The sequence below is a fragment of the Myotis myotis genome, unplaced genomic scaffold (genome assembly GCF_014108235.1).
Source record: "Myotis myotis isolate mMyoMyo1 unplaced genomic scaffold, mMyoMyo1.p scaffold_m19_p_3, whole genome shotgun sequence".
In the NCBI taxonomy this organism is placed as follows: domain Eukaryota; kingdom Metazoa; phylum Chordata; class Mammalia; order Chiroptera; family Vespertilionidae; genus Myotis; species Myotis myotis.
The window spans coordinates 158264148-158285059 of NW_023416335.1; the positions used below are offsets into that span (position 1 = coordinate 158264148).

At 51.4% G+C, this 20912-nt stretch overlaps 1 protein-coding gene across 2 annotated transcripts; it reads right to left on the bottom strand.

Moving 5' to 3' along the window:
• Positions 1-1471: 1471 nt before the first annotated feature.
• On the bottom strand, positions 1472-16179 carry ESYT1 (extended synaptotagmin 1). 2 transcript variants are annotated; one of them, XM_036296497.1, is made up of 31 exons: positions 15692-16179; positions 14220-14261; positions 13898-14032; positions 13704-13777; positions 13519-13591; positions 13268-13357; positions 13058-13113; positions 12523-12646; positions 12258-12434; positions 12071-12153; positions 11482-11530; positions 11267-11353; positions 11078-11170; positions 10796-10867; positions 10493-10579; positions 8746-8895; positions 8258-8413; positions 7967-8143; positions 7728-7810; positions 7568-7616; positions 7380-7469; positions 7145-7240; positions 6318-6389; positions 6133-6219; positions 4180-4320; positions 3906-4060; positions 3704-3802; positions 3490-3621; positions 3307-3412; positions 2807-2856; positions 1472-2317 (listed from the first exon to the last, which is right to left on the bottom strand). In XM_036296497.1, exons 1-31 carry the CDS (start codon positions 16079-16081, stop codon positions 2278-2280), a joined length of 3315 nt encoding a protein of 1104 aa, XP_036152390.1. In that variant the 5' UTR covers positions 16082-16179; the 3' UTR covers positions 1472-2277. The 2 variants fall into 2 exon arrangements, with proteins under 2 accessions (XP_036152390.1, XP_036152391.1); XM_036296498.1 differs by lacking the exon at positions 1472-2317 and having other exon boundaries at positions 2837-2959.
• Positions 16180-20912: the final 4733 nt, after the last annotated feature.

The following is a 20912-nucleotide window of genomic DNA, read 5'->3' on the forward strand; positions in this document are numbered from 1 at the left end:
TAGCAAAAATAATTGTGATTAATCCCTTGGAGCTGGCACACTGTCACAAGGAACGCTCTGGGTTTTTCTGTATATAGAGGAGGGGGAATGGCTATTGGCTAGACTAACGGTTGCTACTTAACTACAGCACAGTTAGGGCCAATAAAGCCACATTCTAAGAGGGTAGTATTTATATTATGGTGCACCGTATGCAACTGTATCTGCCTTTCTCTGGAACAGGAGGGCATCACATATGCCAGTGCGGAAGGCCAGCTGTTTGAGAAATAACAGTACAGTTAATTCCTGTGATTAATGACCCTTAGTTTGTTTAATCTTTATAAATATAAATGCAACAATGTATTTAACATTGTATTTAATATGTAGATCAATACTCCCTCCCTTATGTGTCCTGAACTTGAGAAAGCTGGGAGAGTAGGGACCCTCTGGAATGGGAGAGTTTGTGCCATGTCCTCTCGTTTTCTGGAAATGTTTATTACTTGGTGATGAACTAGGCCAAAGGTGCTTCTTAAAAATCACACACTGCCAGATCATCGGTTGTACTAGCTGAAGCCAGCTAGAACAGGAGGCCTTGGGCCGCATGCCCAGTACTGAATATAAGACAGAGTCCTTAGAAATACAAGTTCGTCTGTCCTGTTTTGGGGGTTCCCCCTTAGTTTCTGGGTCAGGGAAGGGCACAAGGCCAGCACTGGGATTCTCTTACATTGAGAAGGGAGCAGAATGCCAGGGCCAGTAACGACTACAAAGGAATTACTGAAAAATAACAGAGGCTGAGCTAGTGGATGGCACGGAGTCTAAGCAGCTTTTGCTGGGCAGGTGCAGTTGAACTTGTGGAACTGAGTTTAGTTCTTGGCGCGCCCCCCACCCCCACCAAGCCTTTCCTCTCCTCCCAGTGGACAGCATCCTTCGAGACGAAATCTCCAAGTTCCTATCGCAGCGACCGTTTCAGCAGTTCACTCTTCCTCCCTCTCATGCTCCTTCCATGTGGGTGGCAGAGCAGATGGAGCACAGCCACTACAGCTTGCATTCCAGGAAGGGTTCCGAAAGCAGAGGTCAAGGCGAGCAGATCTGAACGAGTACAAATTACTCCTCATCTCGCTGCCCATCGGCTGGGCTGAAGTCTTTTGGTTATAAACGTACCACTGGGACACTGTGAGCCTGTGCTGAGGCAGAGCACCCCGGCTCACTTGGGAACCCCTTTCCTGGAAAGCCCATGAGACAAGGGTCAGCAGACAAGTTGGGTGGGGAGCACACTGCATCACAGTGACGGGGAATGAATCTCCAGAAACGCAGCAGCAGCTACTACAGGCAGGCCCCCTGACCATCCTCAACAGAACCTACCACAGTAGGTTCTGACCACTAAGTAAACTGACATGATCTGTAGACGCAAATAAAGGCTTTTGACACTTAGAATAAGCATCTAACTTCTCACTGGTAGGCTGGCTTCCCTGTCCTGAAGGAAAAGAGCCACGGCTGGATTGAATATAAATGTTTAATGAGATACAGTGAGTTGGCAGAGCTGGTGCAAAATGACGAGATTCGATTCTAGTCAGAAAGTCAACAGCCTAGGCATCTAGGAAAAAAATTGGCCCTGCTGTTCTGAGTCCGCCAAGGCCCTCTGCTAGAGGCTCCCAGAGTGCTACCTGCTACCTGAAGGCTTGGGTAGAATCCAAGTGTTCCCAGTTCCCAAGTGGAGTCAGGAGACTGGCTGGCCCCAGTCATCGTAGCAAGTGTAGTTTTCAGGACAGGCTTGAGGGAAGTGGGGACAGAAATGCACATGAGACTGGGCTGCTATACATTCGCTACATGCAGTGGTCCAAGAGGCTCAGAGCTTGAGAGGTCAGCCTATCCACTTTCCTACCCATGTGTTTTCCCTCCCTGCTGACAACAGGGAAGAAGGTGACCATTCAATTGAAAGGTCTTTCTGAAAATGTATTTGGCATAAGCTAATGCCACTGCTAGTGCTGCCAGTGGCCAGGCACAGGTACAGAAGGCCCTGAGGAGCTGGGTGGAAAGGAGACTTTGCAGGCAGAGCAGGAAATAGCCAGCTCAGGTCCCTGCCTCAGGAGCCCAGAAGGATAAAGGCCGTGCAGTAAAGAAAGGGTAACATATGGTTCCCCTCTTTGGTCAGGCAAAGGCCCTAGCAAGGGCCTGGGAGGTAAGATGGCCGAGGGGCACAGGCTCTGCCTCAGGCCCCAGCTTTTGGCTCATCGCATTGAGGCGGTGATGCAGCAGGAGGCAAGGCAGAGAGACAGCAGTGAGGCTGTTAATCCCCTGCTCCTAGGAGCTGCCTTTGTCCTTGTCATCCAGGAGGTCATACCTGTGGGAGCAAGCAGAGAATACTCAGGCATAAAGTTGACTCTTGCTCTGGCCAGTGTTGCCCAGTGGCCGGAGCATTGGCCCATGTACTATAATGAAGGGTCTCGGGTTCAATTTCTGGTCCAGGGCTCACACCTGAGTTGCAGGTTTGATCCCCTGCCCCAGTCGGGGCATGTGTGGGAGGCAGCAGACTGATGTGTCTCTCTCACATCGATGTTTCTCTCTCTACCTCTCTCTCTCCCTCTCCCATCCTCCTTTCCACTCTCTCTAAAAAAAAAAAAATCAATGGAAAAAATATCCTCAGGTAAAGATTAACAAAACAAAATAAATAAAATTGACTCTTGTGTCTTAGAAATGAGACAGGATCTCAGAGCTTTTATACTTCAGAGGACCAATGGTTCTCTGCTCAGTTTGCATCCTTTTTTCCTGTCCTGTTTGGGATTTCTCCTACTTAGTATCTAGGCCCATCCCCCAACCGTCAGATACTCACCACTGGGCCGCACCCTGGGATAGGTCTGTCTCAGCGAGGTCCAACTGCACCTGTGTTGGAGGATGGTCAAGGTAAGATGTTATTCTGACAGCTCCAAAGACTATGTCCCGCCGAAACTGGTTTGGCTCAGTGGATAGAGTGTTGGCCTGCGGACTGAAGGGTCCCGGGTTCAATTCCGGTCAAGGGCATGTACCTTGGTTGCGGGCACATTCCCAGTAGGAGATGTGCAGGAGGCAGCTGATCAATGTTTCTCTCTCATCTGTTTCTAACTCTCTATCTCTCTCCCTTCCTCTCTGTAAAAAATCAATAAAATATATTGAAAAAAAAAAAAAAAGACTATGTCCCATCGTCACACTTCCTGGTCCCAAACCCGTGCAGAGGTGATTGGGTGACCTATCAAGTAATGTCACTTGGAGTGCCTCCTCCCTAGCAGGGACTGCAGCCTTGGTACCAGCAGCTTCTAACTCTCACCTTTGCCCTGCCCATGCTCACCCTCTTACCTTTCCCAGAAGCTCACGCTCTCTTGACATGAAGGAAGAATTAGACTTCACAGAGACATCCAGCTTTCGCCGGAGGGCCTCATCCAGGGGCAGTTCCCATTCGAACCTGGGGAGGGACTGGGTATGAGGGCAAGTGTCCTTCTCAAGCCTGCCCTCTCTCCACCTGACTGCCCACTGACTGACCGTTCATTGAATTCAGGATTTAGGGTCCTCTTCTTCTGAGAGGTCTTCCTCTTGGTGCCCCGGTTCTTGTCTGGGTGTAGCAACAGTGACACATAGGGGTCAGGGGGATCCCGTCCATTCTGGCGAAGGGACCTGCAACAGGAGGATCAAGGTGATGAGGCAACACAAGGGGGGGAAGGAGAGAACTTGGAGGATCTGACGGATGGGGTCTCACCGGCAACTGTGAACGATGCTGATCAGCTTTCGTTCTTCACTGTAGTACCAAACAGTTAGTCTCACCTGGCCCAGAGGCCCGGCTGGGGCCTCGAGGGGACTGTGGAGAGACGGAGACAGGTCTGGGAGAAGGCAGTGCCTAGGGAACCTGTCGCTCACCCTTTGTACTCCTGATGCATCCCATCGTCCCACCCGTCCTTCACCTGTCACCATGGGTCAGGCGCTGCCGGAGCTCTGGGGCCGAGGAGGTGGTGTGAGGCAGCCCCCCCCAGGGCTCCAGCTCTTCACTCACAGATGAGGAGCTGTAGCTATGGCTGTGGCTATGAGCTTCCACTCCTGAGTGCTGGGACACCAGGATCTAGGAGGTCAAGAAAGCGGTGAGCTGGGCAGAGTTCTGCTCCACTCAGTTGCTATGATGATGTAGCCCTCTGTTCCCGCCCACCCTCCCCTTCCTGCCCACCGTTGCCTGGCACTCACCCCCAGCTGTGCTCTCAGTAGCACCTGCCCTTGACCGTTGTTGAGTGTAAACCAGCGGTCCACGCAGAGCTGGTCAGCCCCAAGGAGCTCCGAGAGGGGCAGGGATAATGAGCCCAATGCACCAGTCCCCTCACCCCGAACCTGTGGAGCCACAGCACTGTGATCAGAAGATGAAGATGAAATCCGAGGGCTCCAGGCCCAGATGCTCGCACTCGGGTGGCTTTGGTGAGAGACTCCCTTTTGTGAAGGGCCCGGAAGCCCTGGTAACAGCTTCCTCTACCTCCCTGCCTTTCTTAACCAGAGTAGATGATACTATCTTTACTTCCTAAGCTTTTACACACTGTACCAGCAATACCTGCACAGGGAGGAGGAAAGAACAGCAACAATTGAATTAAATTTAAAGTAAATGTTTTCTGCCCATCCTACCCCTATTTTCATACTCCAAATATTAACAACATTCAAAACCTCCCAGTTTCCTTTGTTTGAACATAATTCTAATTATTGATATGCCTGTATCTCTACTTCATGATTTGCCAGCTTTGGTATCCACGGATTCCCCGCTGTGTAAGATGAGGAACTGAGCTCATTTACATCTCTACCTCTGCTCGTGTTGTGAATAGTTACATTATTTTCCTATCAACTTTCGAAGGGATCTGATTACTCCACGAGAGGAGGAGTCAGCACTCCTCTATCACCTTCCACCTTCCCTGGCCCTACCCCCCCCCCCCGTTCCTCTTCACATTCTGTTCACCCTTCAACCCACTGATACCTAGCTTCCACTCCATTTATCCCACTGAGGTTGCTGCAATAATCAGTGACTTCCTAGTTTTCAAAGTCAATGAATACTTTTCCGTGATCTAATTTTACCTCTCAGCAACATCTGGCCACTTGCTGTCTTTTGAAACACTCCCCCTTGGTCTCTGTAACCCACTCTTTCCTGGTGAGTGTCCCACTGCCCTGGCTACACTCCAGGCCCTCTGAAGAGCTCTGACTCCTCCATCTGCCCGTTCGTTGCTGCAGTGCCCAGCATGCCCACCCCTGGTCTTTTCATATGCACCTTACGGTGCCCTCACACTCATGATGGCCGTGGCCACCTGTCGCTTGCTCATGATGCTCAAAGAAGGAAAGGGAAGAACATCAGAACAGGCCATAGATCGACCTTCTGGATGGCTCTCTGAGATCTCAAATAAAAAAACTCCTCCTTTGTGCATTCACTGTGTTGTCAATGGCACCTTTATCTGCCCAGCCACCCATGCTAAAAAGCCAGGAGTTAGCATCGAGGCTGTACCTTGCTCCTCCTTCCCCCTCCGTGTCTAAACAACCACCAGATACCATCCGGCCTCTGTCATTTCTTGCTTCAGTTACTCTAATTTCTTAACCGATCTACCTGTCTCCAGGGTTGTCCATTCTTTATCCTGCTCCTCAAGTACAAATCTGGATATGTCACTTCTCATTCTTTCACATGTTTCCCTATACCTTTAGGATAAAATCCAAATTCTTAGCATAATACTCAACAGCCTCCATGATCTTGCTCCCTGCCCACCTCTCTATAATTTGCCTTCTTTCTTCTCCAGTCTTTTCTCAGACTGAAGAGTTTTCCTGCCCTTTTTTTCCTGGCCAGAGCCTATTTATCCTTAAGCTCAGGGGACATCTCAGGATGGATGCCTTTCTTACTGCCTCCACCTTTTCACCTAGTCTGACTGAGATGCACCTTTTTCCCCGATAGTGCCTTTTATTTCAGCAGTTATCAGTCTGGAAGTATTCTCTGGTTATTTTTCTTCCAAAAGAGAGTGTGAGCTCCATAAAGATAAGACCTAGATCTTTTATCTCTAAATGCCCTGCGCCCAGAGGCTCCAGAACTCAGGGCTTAGAACACTGGTCTCAGAATGCACTGTGCCTGTGCCTGGTTCATCATGGGAATCTGCAAATGTTTGTAGAATGAATTTATCGCACCTGCAACTCCAGGCTCTCAGTGCTTGGTTTCCTGATGAGAAAGGAGGCACACTCGTCCCAGATGGGGGCTGAGGTTTGGGAAACAGTCTGGTGGAGATGAGGGGAATGAGCAGAGGTTGATAGTCTCTCTTCTACTCCTCCCCCCTCCCCCCCCTGCTTCTTATCCCTGCAGCATTTCCTAATACCTTAGTTTTATGAGAAGTATCTCCCACAGCGATAGTAGCATAAGGGCTGGGAGGTTTGGTGCCTTTCCGGAGCTAGAAAGAGAATATTGTGTTAAATATTAAATATTTAGTATTTGATATAAATAGCCGGTTTGGCTCAGTGAAGAGTGCATTCGCCTGCGGACTGGGAGGTCCTGGGTTCGATTCCGGCCAAGGGCACATGCCCGGGTTGTGGCTCGATCCCTAATAGGGGACATGCAGGAGGCAGCCAATCAATGATTCTCTCATCATTGACGTTTCTATCTCTCCCTCTCCCTTCCTCTCTGAAATCAATAAAGAAATATATATATATATTTTAAATTGTCTTAAATTGGGATCAAGTTAGGCAGATTCCCCCCTCCTCTCACAAGTTATATCCATAGCCAGCAGTCATGTCCCTATTATCTTTTTTTTTTAATATATATATTTTATTGATATTTTACAGAGAGGAAGGGAGAGAGACAGAGAGCCAGAAACATCGATGAGAGAGAAACATCGATCAGCCGCCTCCCGCACATCTCCTACTGGGGATGTGCCCGCAACCCAGGAACACGCCCTTGACCGGAATCGAACCCGGGACCCCCCAGTCCGCAAGCCGTCGCTCCATCCACTGAGCCAAACCGGCCTCGGCCCCTATTATCACTGAACAGCCACCACCCTCCTTGCACAGACAAGTCTTCCTACCCCAGCACCACCCTGGGAAAGAGAGGAATTTAGAATTTACTGTTATTCCACATACACCAGGAGCATCCACACCTGAGGGAGGTGCGGGGAGGGCCAGGGAGCTATGGGGCGTGGGGCGGTCTCACCGGAAGGTCCTCTGCCCGCTCCACGTAGACGGACAGCAGGGCTGCTGCCAGTTCTCCACTCTTCTGAGTCTGGATCAGACTGTTCACCTGCAGCACCTGGGGGAAGCCACACAGGGGTTGGGGATTGGTGACTAAATCCTGGGCCTGGCGTATAGAAGTGTCCCTTAAAATCAGAGAGAAGTGTTCACCTTGACCCATCCGGGCCCCTCCCTCCTCCCGTCGTCGCCTTCCTTACCTCCTCTAGGTCAGCAGCAGTGGGGCGGGGCGTCAGGCGCTCCAGACGCAAGTGCAGGCGGCCAGACGGGACGTCCTCCAGGGTCAGCCACTGCGGAAGTGGACAGGGTAACATTCGCGGGGCAGGGCTGTGAGAGTGAGACCTGGGCCAAGATCAGGCGGGAGAGCTGATGCTAATGCCATGCTCACCTCATCGAGGAAGCCGCTGTTGAGGACTGCGGTGAGGCTCACTTTACACCTGTGAAAGCGTGAAGCCAGGAGGTCAGAGCCAGACTCTCTCCCCGAGGCCAGACTTCCGAGGCCTCCAGAGGCTCAGCCTGCCTCCCCTGCTGGACTCCCACCCTCTCACCTGCCCAGGAAGTCATCCTTGTCCAGGTCCTTGTCAAAAACCTCAACCCCGAGCTCCTGGCCTGGAATTGATGTGACAATCACCTAGTGGGAGAAAAGAGTGCAGACAAAAGGGGATTCTCCTCCCAGTGGCTGGAACCTCTCCATCCAGCCAGCGGAACCCAGAGCCTTTGGGACCACTCTCAGAGAGCGGGGAGAGTGCGGCAGGCCTGGGAGGAGTCCTGGCCACTCAATTCTGACCTCAAAAACCTCGTTCCAGCGGGGATTGAGATCCTCCCGAACAACACGGCTCCGGAAGCTCCGTCCCGCCAGCTTTAGTTTGACATAGGGGTCCGACTTGCCCTTCACTAATCCTCCCAAGAAACGGTCTTTGGCGATCAGGTCCTGGGCCTCTAACACATGGATCCGAAGAACATTCTGCAAAAAGGGATGGAGGCACCAGATGGCAGTCAGTCAGCGAGAAACCTGTCAGAACCAGCCCCAACCGGCTCTGCACACACAGACCCCATTCCTTCCCAAACAGAGGCTCACCTCAGTCCCAAAGTGACTGTCAGGAGTCGTGTGCTGGGGTCGAGGTGGGGCATCCACACTGCTGCCTGTCTGGGGGCTCTCACTGTCCAGGTCTGAAGCGCCAGGAGCACCAGGCACAGCGGGGAAGCGCACTTCTGACGAATCCAAGTACAAGATCTGGGAGGGGAGGGTTATTGCCGAATCAGAGAAGTGTGGCTAGCCCCCAGCAGGCAGGTATGTGGGGATTGGGGGGCAGAGCAGGGGCTATAATGGGGAAACCAGGTCCCATCTTTCTGGGCTCATCTCTATGGGGTTCCCTCCACACTCGTCCTATTCCTACACCATGTCTTCCCCCAGTTAGATTTACAAACATTCTTCTGTGTACCTTCTAGGCGTCTGCACAGATACTGGTTCGTTTAATCTTAGCGGCCTCCCCCTTCCTTACCGTTCGTTAATACCAAGGAATCTACAAGACCCTGCCACACCCTCAGCGCTCCCCACCTCCATACCCTCATAACCAGTTTCATGTAGAGCCTGGAGTTTGGGCCAGAGCTGCTGAGCTGGAACCACTGGTCCAGGGTGAGTTCGGAGGCAGTCAGCAGGCGAGCCAGAGGCAGGGTCAGTGCCCCTAAAGTCAGGGCCCTGGAGTCGTCCTTCACCTACAGGCGCAGGAGAAGGAGATGCAGTGAAGAGACACTAGGGAAAAGGGAGGCCCCCTGGGAACTGTATGGCAGCAGCTTCATTCTCTCGGTGCCAGTCACAGACCCTTTGCTCTGGCCTGGGCCATCTTTTTACAGCCCTTTGCCCACTCCATGGTCCCTTCTGCCTGTGCTCATTCTGTTGCCATTACCTGCAAAGTTTTCATTCTCCTCCCTGCCTATTTAAATACTACTTATCCTGGGGGGGGGGGGGGGGAAGGGGGTTAATGGGGGGGATGATGACACATTTGTAATTCCTTAACTAATAAAGAATTTAAAGATTAAAAAAAATAATAAATACTACTTATCCTTCAAGGCCCACATGAAATCCTGCTTCCTTCACAGAATCTTCAGTTACTCCAGCCACTGTACCTTTGTCTGGCCATCTTAGCACTATACTATGGGTATTTTACTCCCACTGATCAGTATTTACTCCTCCTTGGGTGACTTCACATATGTATGTCTTGTCTATGAAACTAGCTGGTAGGCTTCATGAGGCAGGCAGTCTTTCATGCTTTTCCTCTGACCTTTCAAATACCAGGTACCTAGCCCAGCAAGTGACCCGGGTGACTCAGTTGCTTAGAGCATCATCCTGATATGCCAAGGTTGTGGGTTTGATCCCCAGTCAAAAAAAATTTTTTTTAAAATATATATTTTTATTGATTTCAGAGAGGAAGGGAGAGGGAGGTAGAGATAGAAACATCAATGATGAAAACCACCAGTCGGCTGCCTCCTGCACGCCCCCTACTGGTTCTCAAGCATGTGCCCCTGACTGGAATCGAACCCGGGACCCTCCAGTCTGCAGGCCTATGCTCTACCCACTGAGCCAAACCACCTAGGGCAATTTTTTTTTTTTTAAGTGCTCTGGCTGGTGTGGCTCAGTTGGTTGAGCATCGTTCCATACACTAACAGGTCGCCAGTTCGATTCCTGGTCCGGGAACAAGCCCAGGTTGCAGGTTCAGGAACCAACCAGTCAATGTGTCTCTCTGCCTCTCCCCTCCCTCCCTTGCTTCCTTCCACTCTCTCTAAAAATCAATGGAAAGAATATCCTCAGGTGAGGATTAACAATAAACAATAATAATAATACTAGGTACCTTATAGCTAATCAATATTTTTTTTTAAATTCAAGCACAATTTACATATTTATATACCATAAAAATCACTCATTTTAAGTGTACAATTCTCAGTTATAAAAAAGATCCTAGATATAATGGGGGGACAGTAGAGAGTAGAGGAGGTAGAATTTAGATAGATGGATTAAAAATAGAGATCAGCCCTAGCTGATTTGGCTCAGTAGATAGAGCATCTGAAGGGTCCCAGGTTCGATTCCAGCCAAGGGCACAGGCCTGGTTTGCGGGCTCGATCCCCAGTAGGGGGCTTGCAGGAGGCAGCCAATCAATGATTCTCTCTCATCATTGATGTTTCTATTTCTCTCTCCCTCTCCCTTCCTCTCTGAAATCAATAAAAATATATTTTTTAAAAAAAATAGAGATCAAAGGAGAACATGGAGAGAAGAAATGGTACAGCTCTGAGAAGGCAGAACAGATGACTGTCTCACCTGGACATCGAGCTCCTGGCTTTGAGGGTCTTGCAGGAAGAACCGGAAGGCCTCCTCCCATACGGGGCAGTTGTTGTTGTAGACAGCCTGGAGACGTGCAGCATTAAGGGTACAGGCCACCACTTTTATTAACCGAAGCCACCCCAATACATTTTTTTTTAAAGGGACATGTCACAGTACCATTCCTGTTTCTCAAGAAAGCCCTTACCGTTCCAGGCTTCCCAAAGGGAAACTCCATCCCAAGAGCAGTCCTGCCCCAGCCCCGCAGCCAAAGGACACTTCCCACAGCTCCCCTGGCCTCACCTTGCTCTCCCGGGTCACGTCCTGAACTGACAGTTGTACCATGGGGTTGGGTTCTTTGTTCCCCTTCTTCAGCTGTGGGAGGCAGAAGGCAGAAGTCACTATCACGGGTGTTTTTCTTTCAGTGGAGGAAGGTGGGCTCTCGTCAGAAGCTTTTCTCTGAGATGCTCTCACCCCTCCTTGGGACCCTTGTGTTACATGATGCTTCTTCTGGAGCAAAGCAGGCAGGGGCAGGGGAGGTGTGGGAAGGCTCCCTGTTCACCTGCTCTCAGAAGCCACACTCACAGGGAGATCCTGGGCCCGATCCAGGTAGACAACTAAGATGGCAGCCGATGGGGGCTCTGGTCGGGAGGAGACGCCTCGATTCCACTGCAGAACCTGCAGGGTGGCAGGAGTCAGGCCTTAGCCCCCGCGGTTCCCTGTACTTCCAGACGACTTTCTCCCCTGCCACTTCCTGCTTCCCATGTGGGTTACCTGCTCCAGTTTTTCTGCATCTGGCAAGAGCGACAGCCATTCTAGCTTTAAGTGAACTTGGCCTTGCCCGCCTTGTAGGGGGAACCACTGAAGGAAGTAGAAGGAAGTGAGGCATAGCTGAGATCAGATAGCACCCAGCCTCTGCCCCACCAATGTAGCAACTATCATCTGCTGTAAGGGTGAGACCACCCCACCTTCCTCTTTTCTTAACTTACCTCATCCAGGACTCCAGCCTGTAACACCTTCCCTACATCCAGCTTCATTCTGGGAGGGGGGCAGGGAGAGGGGAGAGGGGGAGGCCCGTAATTAGTAGCATGTCACTGGTCCTCCACTCACTGACCCAGAAATAACTGGCAGATCTGACTCCCTTCTCCTTATACTTAGGAGAGGACTGTGTGTGCACGCGCACACGTGCATGTGCCTGTGTGTGGGTGGGGGCAAGGGATGGGAGGTTGGGAAGGAAAACGACACACAATTCCCAGGCCTGGGAAAGGATTATAATTAGCCCTAGATGGTTTGGCTCAGTGGATAGACCGTCGGCCTGTGGACTGAAGGGTCCTGGATTAGATTCCAGTCGGTGGCAAATGCCCAGGTTGCAGGCTCAGTCTCCGGTGGGGGGGCGTGCAGGAGGCAGCTGATTAATAATTCTCATCATTGATGTTTCTGTCTCTCTCTCCCTCTCCCTCCCTTCCTCTCTGAAATCAATAAAAATATTAAATTTTTTTTTAAAGAAAAGGACTATCATTACCTTTGTGGCCCTTCGAGCACTGGGGCTTTAGAATCCTAACATAGGCAGAGTCTCACCTGCCCAGAAAGTCATCTTTGTCTGGGTCCTTGTCAAACACCTCCACCTCCACCTCCTGGCCTGGGACCTCATGTACCATCACCTGAAGAGCAGAGGAACAAGGGTCTCAGGGGCTGCAGCTGTGAGGCTCAGCCCTCAGCCTTCCGAGGCTCCCATTCCACACAGCCCCATCCCCCGCTCTCCCACCTCGTAAGTCTCTCCCCACTGGGGGTTGAGCTCCTCGTCGATGACACGACTGCAGAATGTCTGGGTGCCCACTCGCACAATTGCATAGGGGTCTGACTTGCCCTCAATCAGGCCCTTCACATATTTGTCCTTGGAGCTTAATCCTCGAGCAGCCAGCAGGTGAATCCGAATAATGCCCTGAGGGTAGGAATCAGACAGTGAGAAACGAAGGGCCTAGCACAGGGTTCCTAAGAGAAGGCTCTATTTAAGGAGAGAGGGGCCATACCCTGGGAAGAGGGGAGCGCAGCTGGGCCACATCATGAAGGTCAGGCACCAGGGGCACCAGTAACCGGTTGGGCAATACCAGGAAGGCAGCGATGGAGTCCATGATCATGGTGTCAGAGAGCGAGCTGCATCAGGGAGTAGAAAAGGAGGTGAGGGTGGCCTCAAACTGACAATAGACCTGACCCCAACTATGTCTCCCACAACCAAGAGGCCTAAAGCCAGAAGGAAGTCCTTTCTTGAAACTCTCTTTGCTACTCCCCTTCCCTAATTTCCCACCTACGGCTCTGTCCCTTCTTCACCGCCACCCCAGCTCTCCTTCCTCTTTTCGCCCCGTGGAACAGTCTGCAGCGCTCTTCATTCTCTACCAAAATGCCTGCTCCCCACAGAAGGAAAATCACAGCAGGGTACTGTTCAGGGGCATCTGTCCTATCTCCCCGGCGGCTCCAGGCTCCGGGAGGGCACCGCTGCATCTTTTACTGCCCCGAAACCCCAGGCAGGCTGCCACACTTAGCAGGTGCTCAGTCAGTCCTTGATACCTGAGTCCCGGGATGTCCAACAGGTTGGTCATCCCTGTCCAGTTGATATCTAAGGTCTGGGAGAAAAGAGCACGTGGAGGCACGGTCAGACCCACCCAGCAGTTGCCAGAAGTCAGTCTTCTTGTCAGTTCCCTCCTCCATTCCCCCCAGTTGGCCACCCTCACCCTCCCAATCCTCTCTTCCCCGTCCTTCCTCAACATCTCTCCTTACCGGGCGTCGAATAAAGAACATTGACACAGCCCCCACAATCGGAAGGTCTCCCATGAGCGGCTCAAGAATCACCCGCAAGACACCATGAAGCTGGGACAAGAGAAGATCAAAGCCTTTCCTCAGAAAAGGCCTTCCCTCCCCACACGTCCCCAGCCTTGGTTCTTCCGACCTCCCACGTCCCCACATCCGAGGAACGTTAGGGCCAGGGCTCCCTACTGTGGGCCCCCCCCCCCCCCCGACATCTGCCCCACCTGCATGCCCTTGACTCCTGCTTTGCAGAAATATTTCTTCACTTCCACATCAATCTGTATATCGCCCACGTAGCTGGGGGTTGGTGAGGAAAACAGAAAGGTTAGCACTCGGCTGTCATGGGGGCAGGCGCATAAAGTCTGCGTGACCAGGATCTGTTAAATGGGAGAGTGGTGAGTGGTGTTACCTGATGTTCAAGTCCAGCAGGATCTGTTGTTTGTTCTGACCAGGATGAACTTTGACTCCTAGGATGCGCAATGGCTAGAGAGAGATGAATTCTTGAGAGAAAGGAAGGGAAGGGGAGGAGTATCTCAAGCTCCCCGGACCTCCCACTTTCCCTGTTACTTTCTCCTCCCATCACTTTCCTTCTCACACACATACCTTTTCACCCAGTTCCACTCGGGTAAATGTAAATGTTTGTAGATGAGGGTTAGATCCTCGAACAGATGGGGCCACAGTTTCAGCCAACAGCTTCTCCATATACTGTCCCAGGAAGGGCCAGACCTGGGCCACAATCTGGAGAGAGGTAGCCAGTCACAGAAGAGCCCAGTCCTCCCTCTAAGGACAAGTTCCTTCAGAATCCGGCCCCCAGGGCGCACTGAGGACTGGGCTGGGGCTAGAACTAAGTGTGGCAGAGGATGGCAAGAGGAAGGGACCCATTCACCACGTAGGAAAAGTAAAAATGCAGACCATCAACCCTCACCTTATTTAGCCATTCAACCTTTTCCACATCTGGGAAGCTGACCTAGAGGGGGGAAGACAGAGAGTCCTGAGCACACGCCTGTGGTTTCCTACTCAGGTGCTGGGGTTGGCTGCTCAGAGAGGGAAGGAAAGGTAAGTGTGGCAGGGCCTCCTCCACAGGGTCTGGGGGCACTGAGGCCTCTGACAAGAGGAGCTGGGGGGTGTAGGCCACACTTCGTCGCTTTGTGGTTAGCTCAGGGAGGCGAAGGGACAGCTGCTGGGGCCGGGAGGAGGAGTGAAAAGGGCACATTCTTTCTGGAGGGGGAGGTCCTGCCAAGTCAGAGTTTGAGAAAGAAATCCTGGGATAGGAGAAGGCCTGGGTGGTTTGTACAGCCTGCCCTCCTCTCTGACGGGCGTCTATGCCGGGAATGCGAAAAGGGAAGCAGTTCCTTGAGTCAGGGAGGGACCAGAAGAGCTGCGTAGGCCCTGGCCTTTATTATTATTTTTTCTTTATTTCGTTTGATCAGTGTGACTCCTTTGATGGGAAAGGGCACCTGTGCTCTGTTGGGGGAGGAGCTGGGGTAGTGCTTCCGAAGGATTAGTTTCCATGTGGATGAGCAGGAGGAACAAAGGACAGTGGCTGCCTGGGCGTCGCGTCCCCAGGGACCATTCCTTCCCCTCTGGCCTCTCCAGTCCTGGGAACCATGGCTGTGCCGGTCTGGTGTCAACTTTGATTCCTCCCTCCTGCCTTGTCCCTCTATTCGGGCGCCTCTGCTGGGAGGAGCAGGCAGGAGGGGTACGGAGGGGCTGGGTAGCGGGCTCGTCTCTGAAAGGCCTGAGAAGGTGTCAGGCTCCCCACCGACGGAGAGGGGCAAAGAGATGAGGATCTGGGCCTCAAACAGACGCAGTCTACAGTCCGGAAAAGGGTGGGGCTGCCGGCGGCGGAGTGCGGGCTGCGGGCACTGCAGCAGCCGCTCTGCCCCCCTCCCGGTACCCCCGCCCTCCAGCCGGCATCCGCCTGTGCTGCGGTCGGGCTGCCTGGGGGTGAAGGTGGCGACGCCGGAGGGTGCGGCCAGGTGCAGGGGCTCGCCCCTCCTCTCCGCTCCTCCCGGTCCGTCAGGGCAGTGCGCCCGGGGCTGGGTCCCCGCGGGTCCCCGGGGGTGACAGCGGGAAAAGAACGAACCTTACAGCTTTGAAATGGGGGTGTGGGTGGGGGAGCCCTGAGAACAGGAGAGCGAAGGAAGCCCTCTGAGCGGCTGTGGGAATGGGGATGCCCAGGGGCCAGTCGGGAGGGGTGTCCCGGAGGGAGGGAGCGCCACGGCGGCGTGGGCACTGCTCTAGCCCGAGCGCAGAGGAGAAGCCCTGGTTCCGCGGCAGGATCGGGAGCGGGGCGTGCGAGGGGGCGGGCAGGGGGCGTCCGGGCGGGCCCACGGCCCCAGGTGGGGAGCTGAGAGAGGGTGGGGAGCCCGGCCGCCGCGGTGGAGGGTCGCTCACCCAGGCAGGGAGCTCCCGATGGCTCATGTACAGCGTTTCCGCCGTGAGCCGCTCCTCGTCGTCCAGCAGCTGCCGCGCCACCCGCAGGCTCCGTTCTTTCCCGTCGCGGACGCGGCGCCAGCCCAGGTAGAGGGCGAGGCCGAAGAGCACGAAGCCCACGCTGAGCCCCATGGCCCCCGCCAGGTACACCGGCACCAGCACCAGCAGCCGCCGCCCGAACGAAGTCAGCACCGCCAGGGCCTCGCCCGCCGCGCCTGGGCCGGCGGGCTGGTCTCCAGAACTCAGGTCCGGCTTCGGGTGCGCAGGCGGGGGCTGGCCCGGGGGGTCGGAGGGAGCCGAGGGCTGGTCCTGGGCGCTGGGGCTGGGGCGATCTCCCGGGGAGCGCTCCATGGTGCCTCCTCTGGGAGGACCCTGCGGACCCAGAGACCCGCTGCAGGCTGCCCCCCTAGCAAACCGTAAACCCCCAAATAGGGAGGGGACTCCAAGCCACGCCCTTCCCTCCTGATGGTTAGGGTAGGTCCGCGCCGCAGAGACCAAGGTGGAGTCGGCATCTCCAAACCCCGCCCCTCTTCCGCCGGGAAGGGAGAGGCTCCGGGGAGGCAGGACCTCCCGGATTGGGCCAGAGTGCCAAGGGGGCGGTCTGAGATGGCGGGAAGGGAAGAAAGAGGCTGAAGAGCAGCACCGGACTGGCCAGGAAGGGAAGGCGGGATGGTGTGCCATTTAAACAGGAGAGGCGGGCCCTGGAGCTCCCCGGCGCGGGGCTGGACTGCCCGGGGTATGGCGCAGGCAGAGCCGCACCGCCAGTTACTCGGTTTTCGGAGAGGAGTCAGGATTCCCTTCCACTCTATTCGGTTTGGCAGGATTTGGCCTGCGATTCCCACAGGTTCGTCTGTCAGCTTTCCCTAGTGTTCATATCCTAAGCACTTTCCTTCATATGTTCTGGCTGCCCTTAACACAGGAAAGGAAATTACCCTATTTGGAATGAAAGTGTTCCATGACCTACCCCGCCTGTCCTGTCCTGTCTTGAGTCCTCCGGCAGACGCTAGAGAAAACTGGAGAGCCCGAGAATTACAGGGCTGAGATAGTCCAGTCTTCAGGGAAGAGGGGGGAAGAAAGCAGGGTGAATAGGAAGCGAGCCTTTCTTTCTTTTTAGAAATCTCCAAGAGTTATTTAGTCCGTTATAGCATAGATGGCTGATTAAAACTAAATCGGCTCCAAAAGGGGGGGGGGGTAGGCTCAGCTGCAGCAGAAATGTTACATTTCCAGACCCTGACGACTGATAACATGAAAATAAGAAACAAAGAGTATTGCCGAAATCGGTTTGGCTCAGTGGATAGAGCGTCAGCTTGCGGACTGAAAGGTCCCGGGTTCGATTCCGGTCAAGGGCATGTACCTGGGTTGCGGGCACATCCCCAGTGGGAGATGTGCAGGAGGCAGCTGATCGATGTTTCTCTCTCATCGATGTTTCTCACTCTCTATCTCTCTCCCTTCCTCTCTGTAAAAAATCAATAAAATATATTTAAAGAAAAGAGTTAAAAAAAAAAAAAAAGAAACAAAGAGTATTGAGACGATTCCATTTCTCACTTGCCGGAGTTAGAAGGAAGATCTGGGACATAGTCATATGTAGAACTAATGCAGTTCTACATTGTACTGTATATAGGTTTAGGAAGGGGAAAGTGCAAGGTACATTGATGATGACCACTATCACTACTAGTTAATTGGATTTAGAGGGTGTTGTCTGGGGACTTAGACACTAGACCAGTGGTCGGCAAACTGCGGCCCACGAGCCACATGCGGCTCTTTGGCCCCTTGAGTGTGGCTCTTCCAAAAAATACCACATGCGGGCGCACACGTACAGTGCGATTGAAACTTCGTGGCCCATGTGCAGAAGTCGTTTTTCGGTCTGGGCGAGTCTATTTTGAAGAAGTGGCATTAGAAGAAGTGGGGGGTGTCGGTTGGGCGGGAGACGCGGCGCGGGGGAGGCGCTCGCGATTCATGCACAAGTTGAGTGAGACTGGCTACAAGAGGAGTGTGGATGGGGGAGTTGGAAGGGGTCGACCTCAGCGAACGTACCTCAATCAGATTGAGGACGTTTTTTAGCAAAGGCCATCTTAGGAGCACCCTAATTAAGTTAATAACAATGTACCTACCTATATAGTTTAAGTTTAAAAAATTTGGCTCTCAAAAGAAATTTCAATCGTCGTACTGTTGATATTTGGCTCTGTTGACTAATGAGTTTGCCGACCACTGCACTAGACTCATTGGCCCTGGCTGGTGCACTCAGTTGGTTGTCATCCCATGGTGGATCTGATTCTCGCTCAGGGCACATATAGGGTACATATCCAGGTTGGGGTAGGGGGACGTACAAAAGGCAACTGATCCATGTTCCTCTCCCTCTCCCTTCCTCTTTCTCTAAAATAAATAAAAACATATTTCTCTCTCTCAAAAAAAAAAACCCAAACCCACAAAAAACTGGACTAACTGGAAGCCCTAGAGGGAACGGTTAGTCATAAAATGGTTACTGGTTAATGCAGTGTCTGTGGAGCTTGTTGTCTTATTCTGTTTGGTGCAATAGAGGAACTAGGGTTGATCTTTGAGGAAAGATTAGGTCTGCAGCTCATACATTTTATCTGGCTCTGCAGGGCATCGATTTCATCAGGCTGTTTCATCAAAGCTGCTAAAACCCATTCCTTCCCAATCTTAAAAATGTCTCATTTCCCTTTCTCTACTTCTCTGAGGCTTATCTAGACTATTTCATCCAGCCTGCAGAACTATATAAGAAACAGTTTTCTACTTGCCTCCTATGTTCTCCATATTCTCAGAAGTGAGCAGGTACAAAAGGAGCTCAAGGAGTTTGGAGGAGGTATGAGTGATCTGTCCCCAACTGATGAAGCAGAACTAGAGGAGGAAAATGAAGTTCCTTATAGGAAAACCTCCCTATAAACTGAAATTTGCCAAGCACTGAAGTCCCTTAGGCCGGGAGAGAGGAGGTTCTTTTTCAAACATCCCCTTTCTTACCATCTAGATCAGTGGTTCTCAACCTTCCTAATGCTGTGACCCTTTAATACAGTTCCTCATGTTGTGGTGACCCCCAACCATAAAATTATTTTCGTTGCTACTTCATAACTGTAATTTTGCTACTGTTATGAATCGTAATCTAAATATCTGATATGCTATGTGTTTTCCGATGGTCGCGACCCACAGGTTGAGAACTGCTGATCTAGATGATCAGACCCTTCTACTGAAGACGGTATATGGAGCACAAAAACTCATCCTAGGAAGGTCTCTTCCCAGCTGGCTCAGGGGCCAAACAATCAGCAGCTGCAATGCAGGCACCAGAGCTAGTCAACAGGCTGGGTCCCTGCCCACTGACAATTCTGCTGCCCAGGTGCCACCTGGTGGTGATAAGCAATAAGCACTTCTTTAGAGTGTCTAAGTGAGCCAGAGTGCTGAGACTTCCTGGATTTGCAATCTGCATTTATATGTAAACCACATTAGCCTAGGAGGCAGAGGACTGAATGTGGTCATTTGGTCCCAGCTCACAAGATGGAAGGGGCAGGGCAACAGAATTGGAGGAAATTTCCTCTGTATTATTCCTAGCAAGTTATAGCAAAGTAGTGGTCCCATTGTTGGATTGCTCTACATTAGAACTTGGCTCCATACCACACTAGTTGTGGAACCCTGAGCTGATTAACCCTCTTTAAACCTGCTTTCTCCTCTGCCAAATGGGTATGAGAATAATACCCATCGTGTTGTGCCAATTAGATATTGCAATTAAAGTGCCTTGCCTTAAATTTTATATACTCAGTAAGTATCTAGACCAGTGATGGTGAACCTATGACACCTCTGACACGCGAACTCATTTTTTTGGTTGATTTTTCTTTGTTAAATGGCATTTAAATATATAAAATAAATATAAAAAATATGTCTTTGTTTTACTACGGTTGCAAATATCAAAAAATTTCTATATGTGACACGGCACCAGAGTTAAGTTAGGGTTTTCCAAAATGCTGACATGCCGAGCTCAAAAGGTTCGCCATCACTGCTCTAGGCCTCCCTGTTTATTTCCTATGCAGCAAAACAGGACCTTTTTCTCCACTGGGCAGCCCTTCAGATATTCCAAGTTATCTATTGGGTCTCCCCTCAGTCTTTTCTTATCACTTTCTTTCAGCTCCTCCACTGGTTTGCCAGTGGCCTCTTTACAAATCACATTGAGAAGAATGCACAATACCTTAGGAGTTGTTTCACGCACAGACATGGAAGAACTGCTATATTTACAAGGCATGCCTATGGTTCTGTTATCCTTATGGAGCTCCTAGAAAGGCCTAGAACATAGCAGGCTCTCACCATTTATGAACTGACATACTATTAGGGACAAATATTTTTTAGCCAATTAGAAGTCCTGTGTTGTTCTCTCATTGTTCCTGTGTTGTTCTCATTATTGCTAATGTAGATCTCTGAATTTATTCCTCAGACAGGCTCAAGCAATTTTTTTGTTTTGTTTCCCTGACCAGGAATGGAACCCGCCACCTTTCAGTGCACAGGATGATGCATCAACCAACCAATTCTTTAGAGGGTCAACCAAATTGATACAAATTAACCCCTTGGATTTAGTCAATCCAAGTTACACTTTCAATATTACTTAGTATGTCCTTGTGTTACTGTTGATAAGAGTCTTCCATATTTTTATATAAGTTTTTAATAAAACATACCTCTTGGGTATATCACTAGAGATTTCTCTAACATGAATGCACTAATCAACATTTACTACGCACTCATGTTCACTTTGATTCCACCAAATTCTATTATTAATGGAACCATAATTATTCTTTTATTTGTAATGATTTAGGTGAGAAAGAGGCAAGCAGCTCCTGACATTTACGAACTGGCCTGACACAGCTAGGCTTCAGAGTTGTCGGGGCTGACCTGGGCTCATAGGTGGGAAATGGTGCTCTACTATTGGACACAATCTCACAAAACACCAACACAGGACAAGGGCATTCGGTGACTATGATGAAGTGCGGCAAAAAAGATCACTTCACAGTTTTGTTTAAGTACAAAGCAAGGTCAGAGTGCAAACCACAAGATGGCAAACACCTCCCTCATCCAGCTGAGTGACTACTGTTTCATTACCAATTACAACTTTGCTTCACTCTAGTCTTCCCTTTATCGGGATAAAAATAAAGAAACCCAATCAGCCCTAGCCGGTTTGGCTCAGTGG